The sequence below is a fragment of the Spermophilus citellus genome (assembly GCF_964194105.1).
Source record: "Spermophilus citellus genome assembly, chromosome: 9".
In the NCBI taxonomy this organism is placed as follows: Eukaryota; Metazoa; Chordata; class Mammalia; order Rodentia; family Sciuridae; genus Spermophilus; species Spermophilus citellus.
In genome coordinates, this window is record NC_138191.1 from 50340338 (window position 1) to 50360403 (window position 20066).

Below are 20066 nucleotides of genomic sequence, written 5' to 3' on the forward strand. Positions count from 1 at the left end.
CTGCAAGCTCACGGGCCCAGGGCCCAGGAGAATCACCAAGAAGATGATCGACAAGCTGTAGAAATACAGCTCGGGCTGAAACAGTTCAACCTGATCCAGCCAAGACCATGTCTGTCAGCGTGGACACCCTTTGCATCTATAACCACTGTGGCAGCCCAAGTGGCCCACAGTGCCAAAGAAAAACCAGACTCTTAAGTGACCCCAGTACAGCCCGGTGTCTGAGGACGCCATCGGGATCCATAGCTACTGTTTCCTCTACTGGGGTATGAAGCGTGCAGAGACACTGACCTTTTTCAGAGGCATTTAGACCACAACAGGAAGCCCTCTCTCACCTCCTTACACGCACAGGGCATGCCAAAAGGGCCAGAGGGGGGCTCATCACTGCTCCAAAGATCCAATCATCGCACCTGACTTTGCCACTTTGCCCCCCTTGACCTTCATTGGATGACATTTTCCCCAGAATTTTTTGTTCCCCAATAAAAGCCCTATCCCTAGCATTCTCTCTCTCTCTCTCTCTCTCTCTCTCTCTCTCTCTCTCTCTCCCCCCTTTTCAGTAAAACCTCACTGCCCCCCTGGGGAGCTTGAGGCTGAGGGTTCAAGGAGCCATCCCAGAGCTGGTTTAAAGGTAAAATGGTGTCTGTGTCTTTAAACTCCCTGAGGATTTTCCCACGTGACCAAACTGTTCACACCATCTGCACTAGCCTTGGACTAAATAGCACCACAAACTCTTCTTGCAATCATATAATGAGGAAGGGCCGACTCTTATGTAGATCAACTAGGAGTTCCTTTGAGTTTGTTGAGATGAAAAGTTCTTAGAACAGTAACTCACCTAATAAATTCTCAGTACACTTCACCATCACCTGGTTAAGATCAACATTTCTTATTGTCTACTATATATCCTGAGATAGTGGAACTGTGTGCCTTTCCAGTGGTCTGATGGCTTTCCAATGGCCCTGTTCATAGCCCATGGTCCTCATCCCTGCCACCTGCTCCTTCTCCCATATCCTTGGGCAGTGGTTTGCAGACAGGGGCCCACCAGCATCATTTGCAGGTCATCATCTCATTTGACCTCCTTCTTCACCTGAGGCTGCTGGCCTCTCTTCCCTGGTTCCCAGGCACTGCTCATGTGATTTGCTCTCCTGGTCCCTTCTCCACATTGATAGAAGGGAGCTGAGCCATTGTGGTTGGATGGTAAACACCAGAACATAGTTACAGTCCTGCAGAACTTCTAGCACCATGAAGAGTGCAGGCTCTGCAGCCAGCTGCCTGGGTGCTGGCTCATCTCCTGCTCCAGTTCTGCCCTGGGCAAGTCCACTGCACTAGCTCTACCTGCCTTCCTCTGTGAAGACTGACTCCTATGTGGAGATATGTTGGCATGTGGTCTTAATGATCTACTAAGGAACAGGCTTAGAATTACTTGGTATGTAATAAGCAGTCAAAATTAAAAATTTTAACTTCTCTTTTCTTAATATTCTTCATTAGGAGCTCTAGATCTTGGGATAGTAAAATTAATGGAAGCTAGCTGGGTTCAAATTCTGACTGAACGACTCACTGGGAGCACATTATTGAACTAAAATCAGCCTGTTAGGCTATAGGATTAATACTACCTACTTCATAACACAGAGTTGTTACAGAAGTAAATAAAATAAATGGAATTAAGCACTTTGTATAATACCCAGCATGTAATAAATAGGAATTACTAAACTTCAGTGCAGTGGTTTTTAGACCTTATGATTACTGATACCAGATTTAAGATCAAAGATATCATATAGGACCCTATTTTCATATATCAATTGGAATTTAGCTCTACTAGTATCTAGAACTTCAGTAGCAAGAAGTAGTTTTTTAAATCAGTGTTTATGAACTCTTACAACAAAAATATATCAGAGAAAATTGAGTGAAATATAGTTAAAAAAGTATATTCACATATGTATATTCACTAAAGGCAGACCACAGTCAAAAAAAGTTAGAAAATTCCTTATGAATTTCAAAAGTCTAGTTTGACCCCTGTTGAGCAGTTAGTCAAGAAAGAACTTTCACTAACACACCCCTCACTTGGCTTTGTTTCATGGAAGAATCTCCAGTCTGTTATTTTAGTGCTGTGCTATTATGCATTAGATGAACTAGTTTTCCTGGTTGGTTTTCTATTTGTAACATTCAATTGATAATCAACCCATGTTTGTATTAAAGAGTTGGGACTTTTAAACTCATTACGATGCTTTTTTGTATATACACAGCAAAGAGGCTATTTTCCAAATGATGTTATTTTGCCAACATCATGAATGAGATGCTGCTGATTTGACTGGCTTGTTAAGAAGGTCCTTTTATTTTTTTGGTTTCAGGATGTCCTCTTGTAGGTCACAATTTGCTAAGTGTTTTTTTTTTTTTTAACATGTATGGTGTTGAATTTTATTGAATAATCTTTAACACATCCACAATACCAGTATCTTGATGTGATGCTTCCTCTTTATCAGTGTTGTCCAATAGACCTTTCTGCCATGACAGAAATGTACAGTATCTGCACTGCACTGTCAGGTATGATAGCCACCAGCCCATGTGGTTACTAAGCTCTTGAAATAAGTGGTGGGACTGAGATACTGAAATTTGATTTTGTAGAATTTTAATTAATTTAAATAGTCATACGAGGGTTTTGGTTCCTGTATTTAATGACTAATATGTAGGTTAGCAGAAGACATTTTAATTGGTGTTCATTATAATTTTCTTTTCCTGATCTTTTTCCTTACCTGCCTTCCTTTCTTTGATCCTTCCTTCCTTCCATTCCTTTTTCCTCCCTCTCTCCCTCACTTTTCCCTTTCTCTCCTTCCCCCTTCCTTCCTTCCTTCCTTCCTTCCTTCCTTCCTTCCTTCCTTCCTTCCTTCCTTCCTTCCCTCTAGCACTGGAGCTCAATCCCAGGGCCTCAGCATGCAAGGAAAGTGCTCTACCACTGAAACACATCCCAGCCTTCAGGACAGTTTTCAATTAAAGTCTCCTGAAAGAAAGCTGGGTGCACAAATATGATAATTACAATTTTAGAAATGGGAGTCCATGCCTTTAATCCCAGAGGCTTGGGAGTGTGAGGCAGGAGGATCATAAACTCAAAGCCAGTCTCAATAAATTAGTGAGATCCTGTCTGAAACTATAAGGGAGGAAGGGAGAGAGGAAAAGGATAGAAGAAGGATCTATGGACCTGATCAATGCACAGTATATGCATGTATGGAAATGTCATGGTAAATTCCATTAACTTGTACAATTAATATATGCCATTGGTCATGATTTTAAAATCCCCCAAAAAGAGAATTCCTCTTGGCACACAGATTGAGATCTAATGAATTATCAGTTCCACTGAAGTAGCATGGCTATGATCTTCTAACAAATAATAGGAAATACCTAGTAGAGAACACTAGTTATCAAGCTCCTGGTTGGGACAAAGACTTTAATTTATTTTTGTTGTAGAAAGAATCAGGCTATAGAAATAAATGGAGCAAATTCAGAGCTTTCAAAGATCCTCCACTTTATATCAGGTCAAAGGTGATATGTGCAGTTCAGATGGATCTAATTTTGATCTCTTTGATGGTTGTGCCAAGAGTCCTAAAAAGACCAATGGGCTAAAACACTATTCAACTGGGACACAGTAAGACCACCCTGTAATCTCAACAAACCTTAATCCATCACCCTGGGGAACACTGTATACTCTGAATTCTATCAATATACAAGGTGCTGGAGTCTCAGAGATTTACAGACTTCAGGAGGATGCAGGTATACATGAGGAGTTAGTGAAACATGCACCTTTTGAGTTTCCCTTTGAAATCACGTCCATGCTTAACATGTTGGTACTTCCCTTCCTGAGGAACCAGGGCACTGTCTGTCAGGCACTGCCAGGCCCTGCCCAGGCTCACCTTTAGCTTATGGTCCAGATTCCTTTCCAACCTTCTCAGAAGGTTCTCCATTTTCCTCTCCAACTTCTTCTCCAGCTGAGCAATGTGTTCTTTTAAGCTTCCCTTTTGTGCTTCCATCATTTCCTGCTGCCCTTGCTGTTGCCGTCTTAGCAGCTACTGTTCCTTCTCAGCTGCCTCCCTCTTGAGCCGCTCAACTGTTCCACAAAAGTTTTAGGGAGGGAAAAAAACCCACAAAAACAGTCAGGTCTGAGCTCTACTATCCTAGCTTCACAAACCAAACTTATTTCAGAAAAAGCAAGAGGGATATCTGAATCCTCCCTTTAGCCATGATAGCCACAGTATGTTTCCAAATGTGATGAAAAACTGATTTGCTGGCCTCCCCTGTTGCTCTCAGATTTAGCAGAGCATGTGCTGTCCACAGCAGGAAGAATCTTCTGGTTTCAGGAAGGTTTTCCTGTCCAGTCAGTCAGTCTATGCAGGAACCTCCCCACTCTCTGAGAGCTGTGACCTCCCCTGTACCTGCTATGGCCTTCTTTTGAGCAGTGAGGGCTTTATCTGACTGCAGGATGGATTTTTCTATGGTAAACTGTGACTGCAGGAAGCTCTGAAGGACCTCGTTTGCCTGGGGAACCAAGAAGGAACAAAAACATTTTAGGCATCAAAGATCTAGTCTTCTGATAAGGAAGTTATTATTCAATAGACAACAAAACGGACTTTATTTTGCATCATTCTTAGTTAGGATCCCATAGGGATTCCTGTCCTTCTAAGGACACAACAAAATCTGTGCTCTGCCATTATGAAGTCAAACAACAACAAGTGTTGGCGGGGATGTGGGGAAAAAGGTACACTTGTACACTGCTGGTGGGGCTGCAAAATGGTGAGGCCAATTTGGAAAGCAGTATGGAGATTCCTGGGAAAGCTGGGAATGGAACCACCATTTGACCCAGCTATTGCACTTCTCGGACTATTCCCTGAGGACCTTAAAAGAGCGCACTATAGGGATACGGCTGCATCAATGATTATAGCGGCACAATTCACAATAGCTAGACTGTGGAACCAACCTAGATGCCCTTCAATAGATGAATGGATAAAAAAAATGTGGCATCTATACACAATGGAGTATTATGCAGCACTAAGAAATGACAAAATCATAGAATTTGCAGGGAAATGGATGGCATTAGAGCAGATTATGCTAAGTGAAGCTAGCCAAGCCCTAAAAAACAAATGCCAAATGTCTGCTTTGATATAAAGAGAACAACTAAGAACAGAACAGGAAGGAAGAGCATGTGGAAAAGACTACAGTAAACAAAGACGAATGGGGGGAGAGAAACGGAGAGAGAAGGGAAAGCATATGGAAATGGTAGGAGACCTTCAAGGATACATAAAATTATAAGAGGCTATGAGCGGCAAGGGGGAGGGAAAAAAAAGGGAGAGAATTGAACAACAGCAGGGGAGGTAGAGAGGGAAGATGGGAGGGGAGGGGAGGGGAGGGGGGATAGTAGGGGATAGGAAAGGTAGCAGAATACAACAGACACTAATATGGCATTATGTAAAAATGTGAATATGTAACAGATGTGATTCTGCAATCTATATTTGGGGTGAAAATGGGAGTTCAAAACACAATTTGAGTCTAATGTATGAAAGATGATATATCATGAGCTATGTAATGCTTTAAATAATCAATAAAAAATTAAAAAAAAAATCTGTGCTCTGGTGAGACATGAAAACCCTCTGCAGCAGACTCCTCTCCCCTGAGTGCTGCCCACCAGCCACCCCAGTCATATGTAAGAGCAGTTCTACAAACACGTACCCTCTCCATTGTTTGTGGTGTGTGCACACCCTTTTTCTGGATCTTTTCTAGCCTTCCTTAATTAGCATCATATCTACAGTTTGTTTGACTTGTGTCTTCCACCTCCTATACTAGAAAGCTTTTCTAGGCTGCCTTCTGAGTTTCTTTTCAGCTTTGTTGAGATTAACAAATAAAAATTGTATACTTTGAAGTTATATAACATGATGTTTGATATATGACTGCATTGTTGAATGGTTCCTACAATCAAGCCAGTTTTCATGCTGATCACATCACACAGTTACATTTTCCATTGTCATGAGAATGCACAAGGCCTACTATCTTAGTAACATTAAGGTACACAATAGAGTATTTTAACTACAGTCACATTTGTACATCAGGTGGGCAGCACTTACTCATCTATACCTGCATGTTTATATATTTTACCAGTATCTCCCTTCCCCTCTCTCAGGCCCTGCTAATCACTATTCTACTCTAACTGAACACTGTGTTAATATGAGCTTAATGGCTTTTTGCTCCTTTTGTTGACTGGTGCCACTGAACATGAACCATGCAGCATTTATCTTTCTGTGGCTGACTTATTTCATATAGTGCAATGTCCCTAGGTTAATCCATGTTGTCGTCATTGACAGTACTTTTCTTTAAGACTGAATGATATTCTATCACATATATGATATGTATAGTTGTATTACTTAGTATTCATAACTGCATGGTACTACCATAAAAACAGACACATACACCAGTGGATCAGAATAGAGAGCCAGGAAAGAATGAAATTGAACCATTATCTTATGCCTTCTATGAAATGAACTAAAAGTTTATTAAATATTTAAACATAAGACCTGAAACTATAAAACTCCTAGAAGAAATCTTAGGGGGGAAACCTTGACATTTGCCTTTACAAAGATTTCTTGTATTTAAAACTAAAAGACAGGCAACAAAAACAAAAAGTAAAATAAATGTGACTGCAACAAACTAAAGTTTCAGCACAGCCTGGAAACCACTAACCAAATGAAAAAGACAATGTATAGAATGGGAGAAAATATTTGTAAGCCAAATATCTGATAAGGGGTAATATACAAAGCATATTAGAAAATCATAACTCAACAGTAAAAAAAAATAAATAACCTGATTACAAAATGGGCAAAGGACCTGAATAAACATTTTTCAAAGAAGAAATTCAAATGTTAATCAGATATTTGTAAAAGTGCTCAACATCACTAATACCAGTGAAACACAAATGAAAACTACAATGAGATCTTAGTACATCTGTGAGGAAGCCTATTATCAATTAGTCAAAGGACAAGAGATGTTGCTGAGGATGTGGGAAAAAGGGAACCTTGTAGAATAGCTGGAAGAATCTGAAGGGGTGCAGTAGGAGTATCCCCCTATCCCCCCACTTTAAAAATAAATTCTGAGTTTAAAATGGCTGCCCCATGAGCTCTGTCACTGGCAGGCTGTTATGATCTTAGGTCACGTATTAGGCCTTCTATGCACTACTTTTCTTAAGGGTATTAATATGGAAGATAGTAATATGTACTTTGTGTATTCTGAGAATTAAATAGGTAATGTAAGGAAATCACCAGAACCTGTACCTGGTGTAGGAAGAGAATGTTCAATGTTTCCTAACAACTACGTCCATCATCATTCTCTGCTACTATGAGTACACACCAGTTACCGTTAACTTATGATAAACTTATCACTTCATATACCATTGACTATTATTTGTCCAACTGAAATATGTTAAGCCTCACAAGAACAAAGTCATTTCTTTCATATTGTACCTTCTGTGTTTTAGCAGAAAAAAAATTAAAACCGCTTTTTTAATAAGTAAAAGAAATGGTTGGTTTCACCTGAATTCCTGGTTCTAAACCCTCTCTGGGAAGAACTGTTTCTGGTTTACTTAAGAGGATCTAACTAACAGGGGATATAAAATTATATAAATGTCAACATATAGCCATTCTCTGCTTTTGTTTCACAAATAATGGTGGCAGCTTAGTTTTAGAAGGAGAAGCACAGACCCTCTGACCACATACTGGCCCTCTCCCCTCCCCTTACTCCTCACCTTCACTCCTTTCCTGGACCCTAGATTGTACTGAAGTTCTACCTTCTTCTTTGCTTCTAAGTAGAGCCTATGGCCTCCAGGAACAGAGAAGGCTCCTCTTGAGATGCTTCGCATCAGGGGCCCTGAAAGCTGCTTCAGCCGAGCCTCGCAGCAGTTGACAGATACCTCTTCATTCTGCAGCAGGAGAGCTTTTTTTTCTCTCTCTATGGTGTCCTGGAAGGGAAATGTAGGGAAGTAAAATACAAAGAAGTTGTTAGAAGGAAGACCCAACTGGTATCCCCTCAGAAAAAGCAGTCTGACCGCCTCAAAGAGGACTGGAACATAGAAGGAGTCAGGAGACATGCTTCAGCCCCAGGTCTGGCCAAGTCATTGTGTGACTCTGAAAAGTCTCTTACCTCAATGTCAGTCTCAATATATGTGAAATGATGGAGTTGGAAGACATAAACTCTATAGTTTATTTAGTAATAGTATGATTAACAGCAACCGAAACCCTAACAATGACTAATAAAATGTTTAATGTTTAATTCTGGTTGAAGTAAAATTCCCCTCAGAGAATGCAGGTTGCTACAGATGAAAATATATTCATGGCACACCTACCCACCAGAAACAAGTTAAGTATATTCTGAGCAGAGTTTTGACTGCTTTGCAAGTTCTTTCCGTGACAGTTTCAGTGTGTGAGGATATAAGAATAGGTGCATTTGTTTGTTTGTTTCTATTTGGAAGTTACAATCCAGCTGGATTTTCCTCAATATGAAATAAGAGAATTTTGTCAAATTAAGATCTGTACTAAATGGTCTGAAAGAAAAACTTTCAGTGAAGGTGCATCTGATCAGCCGAACTAAGTTGTCACCTGAGAGTTCTCTCCACTTCCTGCCTTGTCCCCGGGTCTGTGAATATGATGGTTAGTAATCCTATGGTTACAATATGTGGCATTACACAGGATGAATATAATAAATGAACAGTACCCTATTGAACCTAACCACATCTGCACATTAGAACAGTTTTTTTCCAGCTGTGGCAGAAGGGAAAACAGAGAGACTAGAAAGGAAGGAAAGATGGGATGCATCACTGGTATGTTGAAGATGAAAAGGGTACCCAGGTGTCCAGATGAGAACTAAGCCCATTTTATATCTTGTTTTCAGCTTGTGAGGCACTGAGTAGAACCCCCACATACCCTATGCTGGGATCTAACCTTACTGTGAGCTAATGAATGCATGCTATTTTAGGCTGTTGAGTACATGATCATTTGTTTTGCAGCAATAGAAAACAAAGTGTCATCTTTTAGATAAAGAGAGCACTTGTAGCCTGCAGAGTCTTGTTACCCACAAAAATCTAGGTTATTTCTGAGATAAGAAGGATACAAACCCTGGAATAAAAATGTGAGGCCTAGGGGTTTGGGATGTGGCTCAGTGGTGGAGTGATTGCCTAAAATGTTTAAGGCCCTGGATTTCATCCTTGGCACCACACACACACACACACAAAGACTATCAACCTTATTCCAGGACAAGATCAGGAAAGGTATAAACTAAGGTTAATTACCATCAGCTTCTTCTGGAACTCCAGCTTGTCATCCTTGAAGGAGTGCTCCATGAAGACTTCGATGGCTTCCCTCTCACAGGCTGCGTGTACCTCCAGCAGCTCCTGGAGTGTGTCTGTGGGGAACTGCACCCGCTGGGCCATCTGCTCACTGTAGTGGTTGGCTGCCTTCTGCACAGCTGCTGAGTTCTCACGCTGGGCCAGAGTGGTCACTGCATTCTCCAAACAACGCACCATTCCGCTGTTGATGGCATTCACATAGGTCTCCACCAAACTCCCCAGCCCTGAATAAGGCCGAGAATAGGTATGCATGTCAAGTTCTCACTCATACATTTTTTTTTGGGGGGAAGGTACCAGGGATTGAACTCAGGGGCACACAACCACTCAGCCACATCCCTGCCCAATTTTGTATTTTATTAGAAATAGGGTCTTACTGAGTTTCTTAGTGCCTCGCAATTGCCGAGGCTGTCTTTGAACTCAGGATCCTCCTGTCTCAACCTCCTGAGCTGCTGGGATTATAAGTGTTTGCCACTGTGCCCAGCTTTACTTATAAATCTTGCAGTTGCTGTTGACCCTAGTGGAAACTGTTCTTTGAAAGCAACTTGCAATTATGAATTCTTCTTATAACATAGATACATAGTTGAGTAGCAAAACTGTAACCTAGAATTTCCAGGGTCCACCCCTGCCCCACCCCCAGCCTCCATTGGCATACTCCATCTTAAAGGGATAACACATCACCTCTGGGCCAGGCCAGGGGCACTGAGGGTGTATAACCTACATCAATTAATTTCAAACTTTCCCCTTCATTAGACATAATTTTTAAATTGTGTTTGTCATATTTTACCTCACAAATATTAGAAAAACTACTGTGACATATTTGTTAAATTGTTTATTATTTTATAATAAATTTTTAAATTCACACCCTATCTCTAATTTTATGACATACTATCTTTACAAAGATTAGCAAACTCCTTTTTATGTAAATAAACCTGTCATGAAAGAGATAGTTACTTACATTCTTGTTCATATTACTTCAATTTAAAATAATTTTCCTTGGGCTGGGGTTGTGGCTCACTGGTAGAGCACTTGCCTTGCATGCATGGCGCATTGGATTCGATACTCAGCACCACATAAATAAATAAAATAAAGGTACTGTGTCCATCTACAGCTATACATTTAGAAAATAATAATTTTCCTTAAAGTATTCTACAGAAAAGGGTAATTTCTCTCAATGAATTCTAGAGAATCTTCACAGCTTGCTTCTGAACAAATGGGAGAGCTGAGCTTCAGGAAGTTCAGCAGGCTGATGGCCTCACAGCCCCAGGCTGTGAGCAAGGCCTACACAAGGTCTAGAGACCTGCTTATCAAGACCATTTTAAAGTTTGTCAGAGGACTCAGTCTTGGAAAACATCTTTTAGGATTAGGTTTTATGTTATCTCAATCATCTACTTTATAAAAACAGGTGGGGATTGTTTTGATAGATGAGTAGGTGACAGATGATCAGACAACTTAAAAACATCTTAAATGGGTTGTAAGTATGTGGTCATCTGTGCTTTCTAAAGTCAGGAACAAGTCAGATCAATTTCTAATCCTTATTATCACACACTGATGCAATTTCCCTGCCACACTTTTAATCTTATCCATTCCTTTCCTTATGAAACTAATTTCATTGTTTAGAAGTTCCGGATGCCTCATTGCACCACCTCAAAGCATGTTCTGAACCTTGAATACAATAACAGTAGTTATTGCCTTAAGAGAATGGGTGATTTTAACCCAGAAAACTGGATAAACCACATTTTGAATGAACTGGGAAGGCCTGCCTTTAGCTCCTCTTCCCACACTCCCTCACACCTGTAGCAGGGATTGATTCAGGAATTCCACCTGCACTTTATGAATGGAGATAGAGTCTCTCCAGTTAGAAAGGTCACTTGGTGTCCTCTTCTCTAGGGGCATGGACTTGGTTCCTGAGTTTGATTTGGAGCCTGCTATCCTGAACCCCAGCTCAAATCACTCTTATGATTTCTTGACCTTTAAGACAGTAAGGGTCCTTGGACTAAAAAGCAAATCAAAAGACTTCATAGCAGGGCTGGGGTTGTAACTCAGTGGTAGAGCGCTTGCCTAGCACATGCGAGGCCCTGGGTTTCATCCTCAGCACCACATAAAAAAATAAATAAAATAAAGGCATTGTGTCCAACTACACCTAAAAATTAAATATATATAAAAAAGATACTATAGCATCCTTTGGAGGTAACACAGAGGATGTGGCTTCCCTCTAAGATAGCAGTGTGCATACACTCCAGGGTGTGTGTGTGCATAAGGAATATGGACACCCTGAATCTCAAGAGCTGGGAACCCTTCAGGGTTTCCTCACAGAGGAGGAAACAAACATGGCCCATAGCCTCAGTAATCTGACAGAACCACAGTTCTCTCAGCTGGGCTTCCTTCAAAGAATGTAATGTCTAAAAGCAGCTACTCCAGTTCTTCAGAAAACTTAGATGATAAGAGTCTATCTAACCTCCTTCCACACTGCTCTTCCCCCTATGGTAAAAGGAACGCTGGGTGGCAGGACTGCAGGAGCCTTTGCCCATGTGGTCATCCAAAAAAAACCGATCCACTACAGCAGCAAACAAACATACAAGAAACACAGTGAACTCAGGAGGAGGCTCTTTCAGAAGGAAACCAGAGGGATAGCTCACCTGCAACACCTGAGGGTGATACTGACCCCACTAAACAGAAAAACCTTTCCATCCAGACCATGGGAGTAGAATCCCAGTCCAGCCTGCCGTACCTTTAGCCTCAATATTGCTCTTATTTCAAGTGAATCTGCTTCTGTGTATGTGTGGTGTGTGTGGATGGTGAGGTGAGTTTAATTTTCAAGGAGAAATAAAATGCAGCCTAATCACAAATCACCCTATTCACTGATCTCCCTGGTGTGCACCATCTGGAATGGTTTCAGACATTTTCTGTGGGAGTTTGCTGCTCCATGTCATGCCATAAGCCTCCATGAGAGTTATTGCCACTGGAGTACTTTCCGCAACACAGGTGGAAGTGAATGGACTAGTGTCCATGTTGCATGTCAAGTCTTTAGAGGGTTTGAAGAAGACATCCGTCTGGTGATGCATGTAAACACTGTCTATTGTCAGTGGGTATTATCTGAACCCACATTTCACATCTGTTTTCCCAGCACATTTGAGTGCCTACCTCATAGGTATAATTAGGACAGGAAAAAAAGAGAATGGACAGGTAGGAGTGGCTCATTGGTTGGATGAAATCTGACATGTCTTTGTAAACTTAGGAGTCAAGACCTCATTCATGCAATACCATGCCACTCCTATAGTGTTGACAAGCGTGTCCTATGCAGTGGTGTCAGAAGGGAATGAGTCATGGGGCATGTAAAAGCTCACCAAGAGTCAGAAAATGATAGTTTTAAACCAAACCATTCAAAAGACTGTGGAGGAGGAAAGCAAATTTACTCTTTACCAAGGCAGCTACCCCTCTAGGATATGTACATGGGCTTTATAGTGCCCATACCCAGTGTGCTTGTGTTTGAGGAGTACTCAAGTTGGCAGGTTAGCCTAAATCTCCCTGAGAGTGAGTTAACCTATTGAAAGATTCCCCCCATCTGGGTTAATAAAGATTTATAAAAAGGAGGGGAAGGGTGGGGCTGGGGCTGTGGCTCAGCAGTAGAGCACTCACCTCACACATGCGAGACCCTAAGTTCGATTCTCAGCATCACATACAAAAATAAACAAGTGAAATAAAGGTGTTATGTCCAACTACAACTAAAAAATAAAAAAAAAGGAGGGGAAGAAATGGACAGATTTAATTCAGAAAACAAGACCATATAAAAGATGTTCCAGGCATATGACTTGCTTTCAGATTTTTAAAGCTTCCAGTTCTTCTTTGGGGAGCTTAGGTTTTCCAATAGCTGTAATCAAAGGAGAAGCTTCTTTCAGTGTGAGTAAAGAGCTCACAGAGAGCTTCATGTGTGCCTGTCATTCCAGCTTTCCTAAGAGACAGGAAGAAAACAGTGGGGCAGCAAAGCTCTGGGCTTGGAGGAAAGAGTCTCTGTGATGGCCTGAGGACTTGCACTGCAGCCCCTATGAAGGCAGTTCTGCCCCAGCAGGTCTGTGGGGTGGTGGAGAAAGGAAGAATATTTCCCCTGGCAACAGGGGGTGTCAGCCTTAAAGGACAGCTGTTTCAGGCACCATAAGGACTCAGCTCCCTAAGCCCAGGCAATTGAGGCTCAAGTTTCCTCAATATGGTGGTTTAGGGTCTCAGCAGTTGTCCTGAGAATAACAGTTAATTACTCCTAATATTTACAGGGTAAAAAGTTATTTACCATATTTTGTCCAAAATGATCATCAGATTTGAGAAAGTATAGGTAGGAGAAGATTCAGATTTGCAAAAATAGGCTTATAGAGCTAGAAAATACCTCAGCATTCAAAAACTAAGATCCATATAATTGTTTTGTTTCCATTGTTTTACTTGATAATGAAACAAAGTCCGAGAAAAATTAAATTCCTTGACTGGTCATTCAGCCTTCCTTGCAGGTCCCAATCTGGTCCTCTTCCAGCTGCTTCTCTCACAGGCAGAGTTCACAGGTACCAGGAGACATGACCTCTGATCCCAGAACTTTGAAATTCTCTGTCCAAATGGTGTACAGCCTGCTTCCAAGCCCTTTCTGAAGCAAGAGTGAGCTCAATCATGCAGACTGATATCTGCACATGGCACATGAAACCCTGTGAAAACAGGGGAGGGAAGGAAAGGAGAGGGAGCCATGGAGCAGCCCACTCTGCACCACCATCGTCCAGTGTGGAACTCCAAGGAAACCAAGAAGTTCACATTTGAACCTAGGTCATTATGAAGTTCATTATTTAGTAGTTGGTTCACTTGGGTTATAACTATAAGTTACTGAGACGGTATAGCATGAGGATCCCCCCCCAAAATGTGCTCTCCTTAGGGTCATCCTCACAGCTCACCATGCCACATGCTCAGCTTTCTGAACAGGTGTGTCCATATATATCAAGGCTTGAATGTGGGTCTTCCATTTGGAAAGCTTTGCCTAGACCAGAGCATTCCTCTTGATTTTGTACATTGTTAGCTTTCACAAGGGAGCACTGCCTGTTATAGTCAAACCCCATGATCTTATGTCCTGGTGATTTCAGGGACACTCCATTCACAGAGTTCTGCAGAGACAGCACCTGGCCAGAGAACATTTCAGGCATGCTGTTCAGTCGCAGAGCTGTTCTTCGTTTCCAGCACAGCTTGGTGGTCTCTTTGGTCTTGAATGATACTGACCACTGAGTTGATCCTCCCATACCTACCAGAGAAGCAAAGGACCAAGAGAGAAGGGAGGGGGTAGAGGAAACAGCAGAAGAGGAGCAAAGAGCGCCCAGCACTCCATATACTAGGAATGAAGCAGTGAACAAGACCAGACTCTGTCTTCATGATGTTGACTTTCTTTTTTCCTTTTATTTTTCTGTACTGAACCCAGAGGCACTCTACCTCTGAGCTACATTCCCATCCCATTTTTACATTTTATTTTGAGACAGGGTCTCACTAAATTACCTAGGCTAATCTCAAACTTGTGATCCTCCTGCTTCCTGAGTAGCTGGGCTTACAGACATGTGCCACCAATCCTGGCCACGGTGTTAACATGCTAGTGCACGGGTCAGCAGGCTTTTCATAAGGGAACACATTTAATGAATATTTTCAAATTTTCAGGTTATATGGTCTCTACTTACTATTCACCTTAGCTTCTGTGGTCCAAAAGCAGTCACAGACATTACATAAAGGAACATGGGAGGCTGGATGTGGCCTGTAGATCACCCCTCCAGTGAGTAAACAGAGGGAAGTGTTAGAGGGACCTAAAACATAGCTTCATGTTCCTTTTAGGTACTCCCAATGACACTTGTTCCCTTTCTTCTGTTTTATAATTGGGACTTGAAATAAATCTAGTTTAGCTGGGACTGTAGATGTTCAAAAGTAAGTCTAAGATGAGTGAATGGGAACAATTTTCAAGTTAGAATCCCTAATTTTTGATTTGCAGTCTTGACTGACACACCAGAGTACAAGATAATCCCTACCAATAACAATTGGCAGCAGACAACCTGTGGGAAGGTGTGACAGAGCCTAGGTTTTTACCTGCCTCTCCCAACCACTTTGCTTCATGCAAGGTACTTTACAGGCCCATCACCAATTCCTCCCTAAACCAGCAGGTGTCTGGGACCTGGTTCTCAATATCCATACTGGTTCCCTCAGCTAGGGAGTTCTATAGAAACAAAATAGCGAGATCTGAAGGTTGGTTCATTTTTTAGTTTGGGTTCTCAGGCAAAAACCAGGGCAGAATCAGGAAACCCCATTTATTTGTAGACCCCCTGTTGAAGAAGTGTACACTTTTTTGGAGTATCCAGTGGTATTTACCACCACAGAGATGATAAGCTTTGAGAACTACATAATGCTAAGGTAACTTTACATTTTGTTATTTCAATTGTCCTCATTCTCTGAAATTCTAAACCAATTATTTTTCTGTTCAGTTATAGGCGTAGCTCTTTTCCCCATCCTAGAGGCTCAAGACCTCGGAATCCTCTTCCTCCTTCTTCACATCCTGCATTCTGCCATTTGCTGAGACACAGCTTCCAACACTACAACTAGGTCATTCCCACTAGTCATCTCACCTTGCTTTTTATCACTGCCCTTTATCATTTCTGCCTGGGTGATGTTCCAGCTCCTAAATGGGCTAGCCTGTCCTCTTCCACATCCATTGACACTCCATTCTGTTTCCTCTCCTGCTTGGGCTGACTCCCCACTCCAGGCCACAATACCATACTCCTCACCCTGACTGGGGTGGGACTTTCCATCTCAGGCCATCTTCCTACATGGACCTTCTCCTCACCTCACCTGGGCTCCTACAGACCACTCAAGACCACCAAAACTGTCCCTCAGCCCCACCCTGTCTATCCCACCTAATTGCCTTCAAAATGGATTTGTTCAGGAAAGGAAGGGGACAGAAGAGGAAAGGGAAGAGTAAATGTCACTTTTGTGAAGCCAAACTTGAAAAGTTTGGGAAGAAAACATTAGATATTGTTTTCAATATGTTGGAATGAGAAGATTTTCTTAACTGGTACATTGGTTGCTAATACACTATGTGACCAGGGACTATTTAATTACTTTACATATTTAATCATGTATAGTAATCTCTTTACACCAGGACTTCATCGTGAATTTAGTAGCTTAGTTAAAAACAAAAGTGACCTGAAATGTGTGAAGATCCTGGGCCTGAAATCACACATATGGTTGAATTTACAACTTTAGCTGAACATTCTGAGAGGACTCTAGAACAGGGGGAAAAACAAAAGACTGACAAGCCTCTGTCTGTCCTATAGTAACAGATATAGGGGCCAAGACTAAAGGGAGGTTCTTATCTTTAAACCACAACCAAGAGATCCTAGAACAAGAAACTCTTTATTTTAAAGTTTTCATCCTCCTTGAAAACAACCAGGATGATGGAAAAATATGGTCCACTTTAATGTCAGTGCAACAATGAGTCCCCTCCTTTTGGACTAGACTATTTCTCCACGAGAGGGAGCTCATGAGATGATCAGCAGCATTAACGGAGCTCCAAGTATTTCTCCAGGAAATTTTTTACCATAATACCTTTAAATCCACATGGAAAAGCTAAAGTTAAAGTATTGGGAAATTCTGCACAATTCTGATGGGAACTGTGTCATCCTATCTACCATGAGCCCCATTTTTAAAAGTCAACAAATTCCTTGGAGTTAAAAGGTCATTTCTACATTGGGGATTTCAAGTCAAGTTCAAGAATTTACTATATCTTAACCTCTTCAATGGTATGGAGATCATTTTCAGAAAAACACACCGTTTACCTTGTGATACTGCTCCAGTAAACTTGTAGGGCAAGACTTACAAACTAAAAGGGCATATAAAATTCTCTCCAGAGAAATAATCCCAGTATCTTCATTCCCCTGAAACAGAAATGTTATACTCTTTACTGGTAGAAACTAATAATATGGAAACTCAAGCCTACAATATTCCTGACCTTTCAAAAATACCTGAATGTTTATGGGCCTCTTCTTTGACTGATAGAGGGAAGGTTAAAGATGGAGACTCCATCTATTTGAAGTCCAAATAGATTATTCAAAAACTTTGCCTAAATTGCCCTGATATCCACTAAAGCCTAATGCAATCCAAGGACTCTTACCAATTGTAAAGGACTTATAAATCCATATACCAGTCATCATAGTATTCCAGTCTTACAAGTTGAAAAGCCAAAAGGATGAAGTTGAAATTCTCTTGATTAATAAAATTATGATACTGAAGTTTCCTATGTTTCTAAACCCAAATACTTTATTGTCCAATGTGCTTGCTGATTCAAATGGTCTATGATTTTTTAAATTCAGCTTTTGTTTAGTATTCTAGTTGAAAAAAAAAAGTCAGTATTTGTCTGCATGTCTTGAAAGAGTCAACAGCGAACCTGGACTGTAATGCTACAGGTTTGCTGAAGCCCTTTCTAATTTGTCTTGGGCATTGCATGAGGACTGGCAGCCCTGCAGCCCTTCTAAATCCTCGCCACATTCAACAACTTGCACAAAAAAGATAACAAGGTAACAAAGTTTCAAAGGAAAACTTCAGTTTTCAAGGGGAAAAAAATCTACTCTTTAGAACATTACCTGACTGCTAAAAAGATTTCCCTTTCACCAAAGAGAATGAAACTATTAGAAGTCTTCCCTGGCCTACAATCAAAGGCAACTAAGAAACCTTTTTGTTTGTTTTCCATTTATTTTTTAGGTGTAGATGGACACAACACAATGCCTTTATTGTTTTATGTGGTGCTGAGGATGGAACCTGGTCTACCCCACCCCCCCAAGGCGAGCGCTCTACTGCTGAGCTACAATCCCAGCCCAAGAAACCTTTTTGGACTTGCAAAATACTACAGATCCAGGGTCCTGAATTTTCCTTTAAGGGCCTCACCAGCATATGAGGTCACTAGAATTACAATACAAGAGCTTTCACTTTGGGAAGACATGGGCATGCTCTTAACTAAGTAAAATTGGCCTTACAAGAGACCCCAGCTTTAGGACTTTCAAATTATGCTAAAACTTTTACTTTATTTGTTCATGAACATGATAGTCAGGCAGTAAGAGTTCTTACCTAAGACCATGGGGAAAAACACAGGTACATCACATACTATAACTTATTATTAGATCCAGAAGCTAAGGAAATTCCTAATTATTTAAAAGCAGCAGCAGCAGCAGCAATCAAATAGAGGTTTCATTGAGCTAGTCTTAGGAAATGAACTTTTTTTTTTTTTTTTTTACAAGTCCTTGCATTCTGTAGAAAGTCTATCAAATCCAAACTAAGCATTTTCCAGTAACTGGCAACTCATAGAACTCTCCTCCTGTCTCCCTCTAATCTCCATGCACATTGCAGCTCAACTCCAAATTTTTACTACCTCTGCTTCATGATGATGAGGCCATCATCATATGAGTTTAGTATTGGAAAGAGTAGTCCTTTATGTTGATTTACAAGATATTTCATTGGATAGTCCTGAGTGTATACTATTAATTGACAGATCTTATTCTAAAAACTCAGGAGGAAAATACTAGGCAGGGCAGTGTTACAACCCAAAATGAGTTACTAGAAAAGGAAACTTCTTCATCTTAAATCAGCTCAAACAGCCATGCTTTTGCTCTCACTTGAGCTGACCAGATAGCTAAGGACAAATATGTATATATTTATACAGATGGTAGCTATACTTTTGAAGTCATCCATGATTTTTGGCATGTTATGAAAACAAAGGGCTTCTCACTTCTCACAGGAACCCCATCAAAGACAGACTCCAAGTAGGTGAACTCCCTTCTGCTATCCTGTTACCATTTGCAAATCACCATTATTATGTTTGAGGCTCAAACTTATAAATCTGAACCTTAATATTATGGAAAGCTCTGGTAAATTTTTATGCAAAATCAGCTAGTGTGAAAACTATTTGAATATGCAATTTAAATAAACTCCTGATCCAAGTCAACTTCCCTGTTATCATCTGTTTAATAAATTTGCATCTTATTTACAAAAACAAAATTGACATCTGAAGGGATATAAATTTGGTGTTAATTGAACCTGAAGAGGCTGCCTGTTTCTTCTGGAATCCTTGAAACTTCCATTGTTAAAGCTCTGCACACCACAACTCATGAAACAAGCAAAATGATACAAATTATGATAAAATTTTGGCACTTATGGAAACAACATGGGATAAAAACAGCCCTTGACCCCTAGTGGAAGGGACATACCAAGTTCTTCTCATTATCCATGCTGCAGTAAAACTTCAGGGCCTCGAAACCTGGGTCCACACTCCACATCTCAAGGACCTAAGAAGACTCCTAAAAGTAGACGCCTGTTGGAAACTTTAAGGTAAAGCTGATCCAGGAAGCTTATCTCCAGAAGCAGATGACATCCTAGAGAAGGAGAACTTTCTCAAGGTCACACATCAGACTTCCTTGTCATCAAGAATTAGCTTTTTCTTTCTCTTCCTCCTCTTTCTTCTCCTCTTCCTCCTTTTTTTCCTCCACTTCCTTCTCTTCTCTCTTCTCCTTCTTCTTTCCTGTTTCCTGCTGTCTTAAACCATTGCCTCTTCTTACCAGAGAATCCATGGGGCCATAATCTGTGGTTGGCTTTAGCAAGAAACTAGAGTAATTGTTGGGTTTATGGACTAATGCCCCCACCCCCCAAATCAGGAAACAAT

General features: G+C 41.0%; 2 protein-coding genes across 2 annotated transcripts in view; both read right to left on the reverse strand.

Moving 5' to 3' along the window:
• The window catches only part of SLC35A3 (solute carrier family 35 member A3), a gene marked incomplete at its 3' end in the record, with an annotated part of 131451 nt that overhangs the window by 96229 nt on the left and 15156 nt on the right, over positions 1-20066 (reverse strand). The gene's annotated exons all lie outside the window — the stretch shown is intronic.
• LOC308655488 (guanylate-binding protein 4-like) lies at positions 3414-9616 on the reverse strand (the record flags this gene model as incomplete). Its single annotated transcript, XM_081305591.1, has 4 exons — positions 3414-4090; positions 4416-4518; positions 7769-7981; positions 9308-9616. The coding sequence occupies 4 exons, from the start codon at positions 9614-9616 to the stop codon at positions 4050-4052; spliced, it is 666 nt and encodes a 221-aa protein (XP_081161717.1). The 3' UTR covers positions 3414-4049.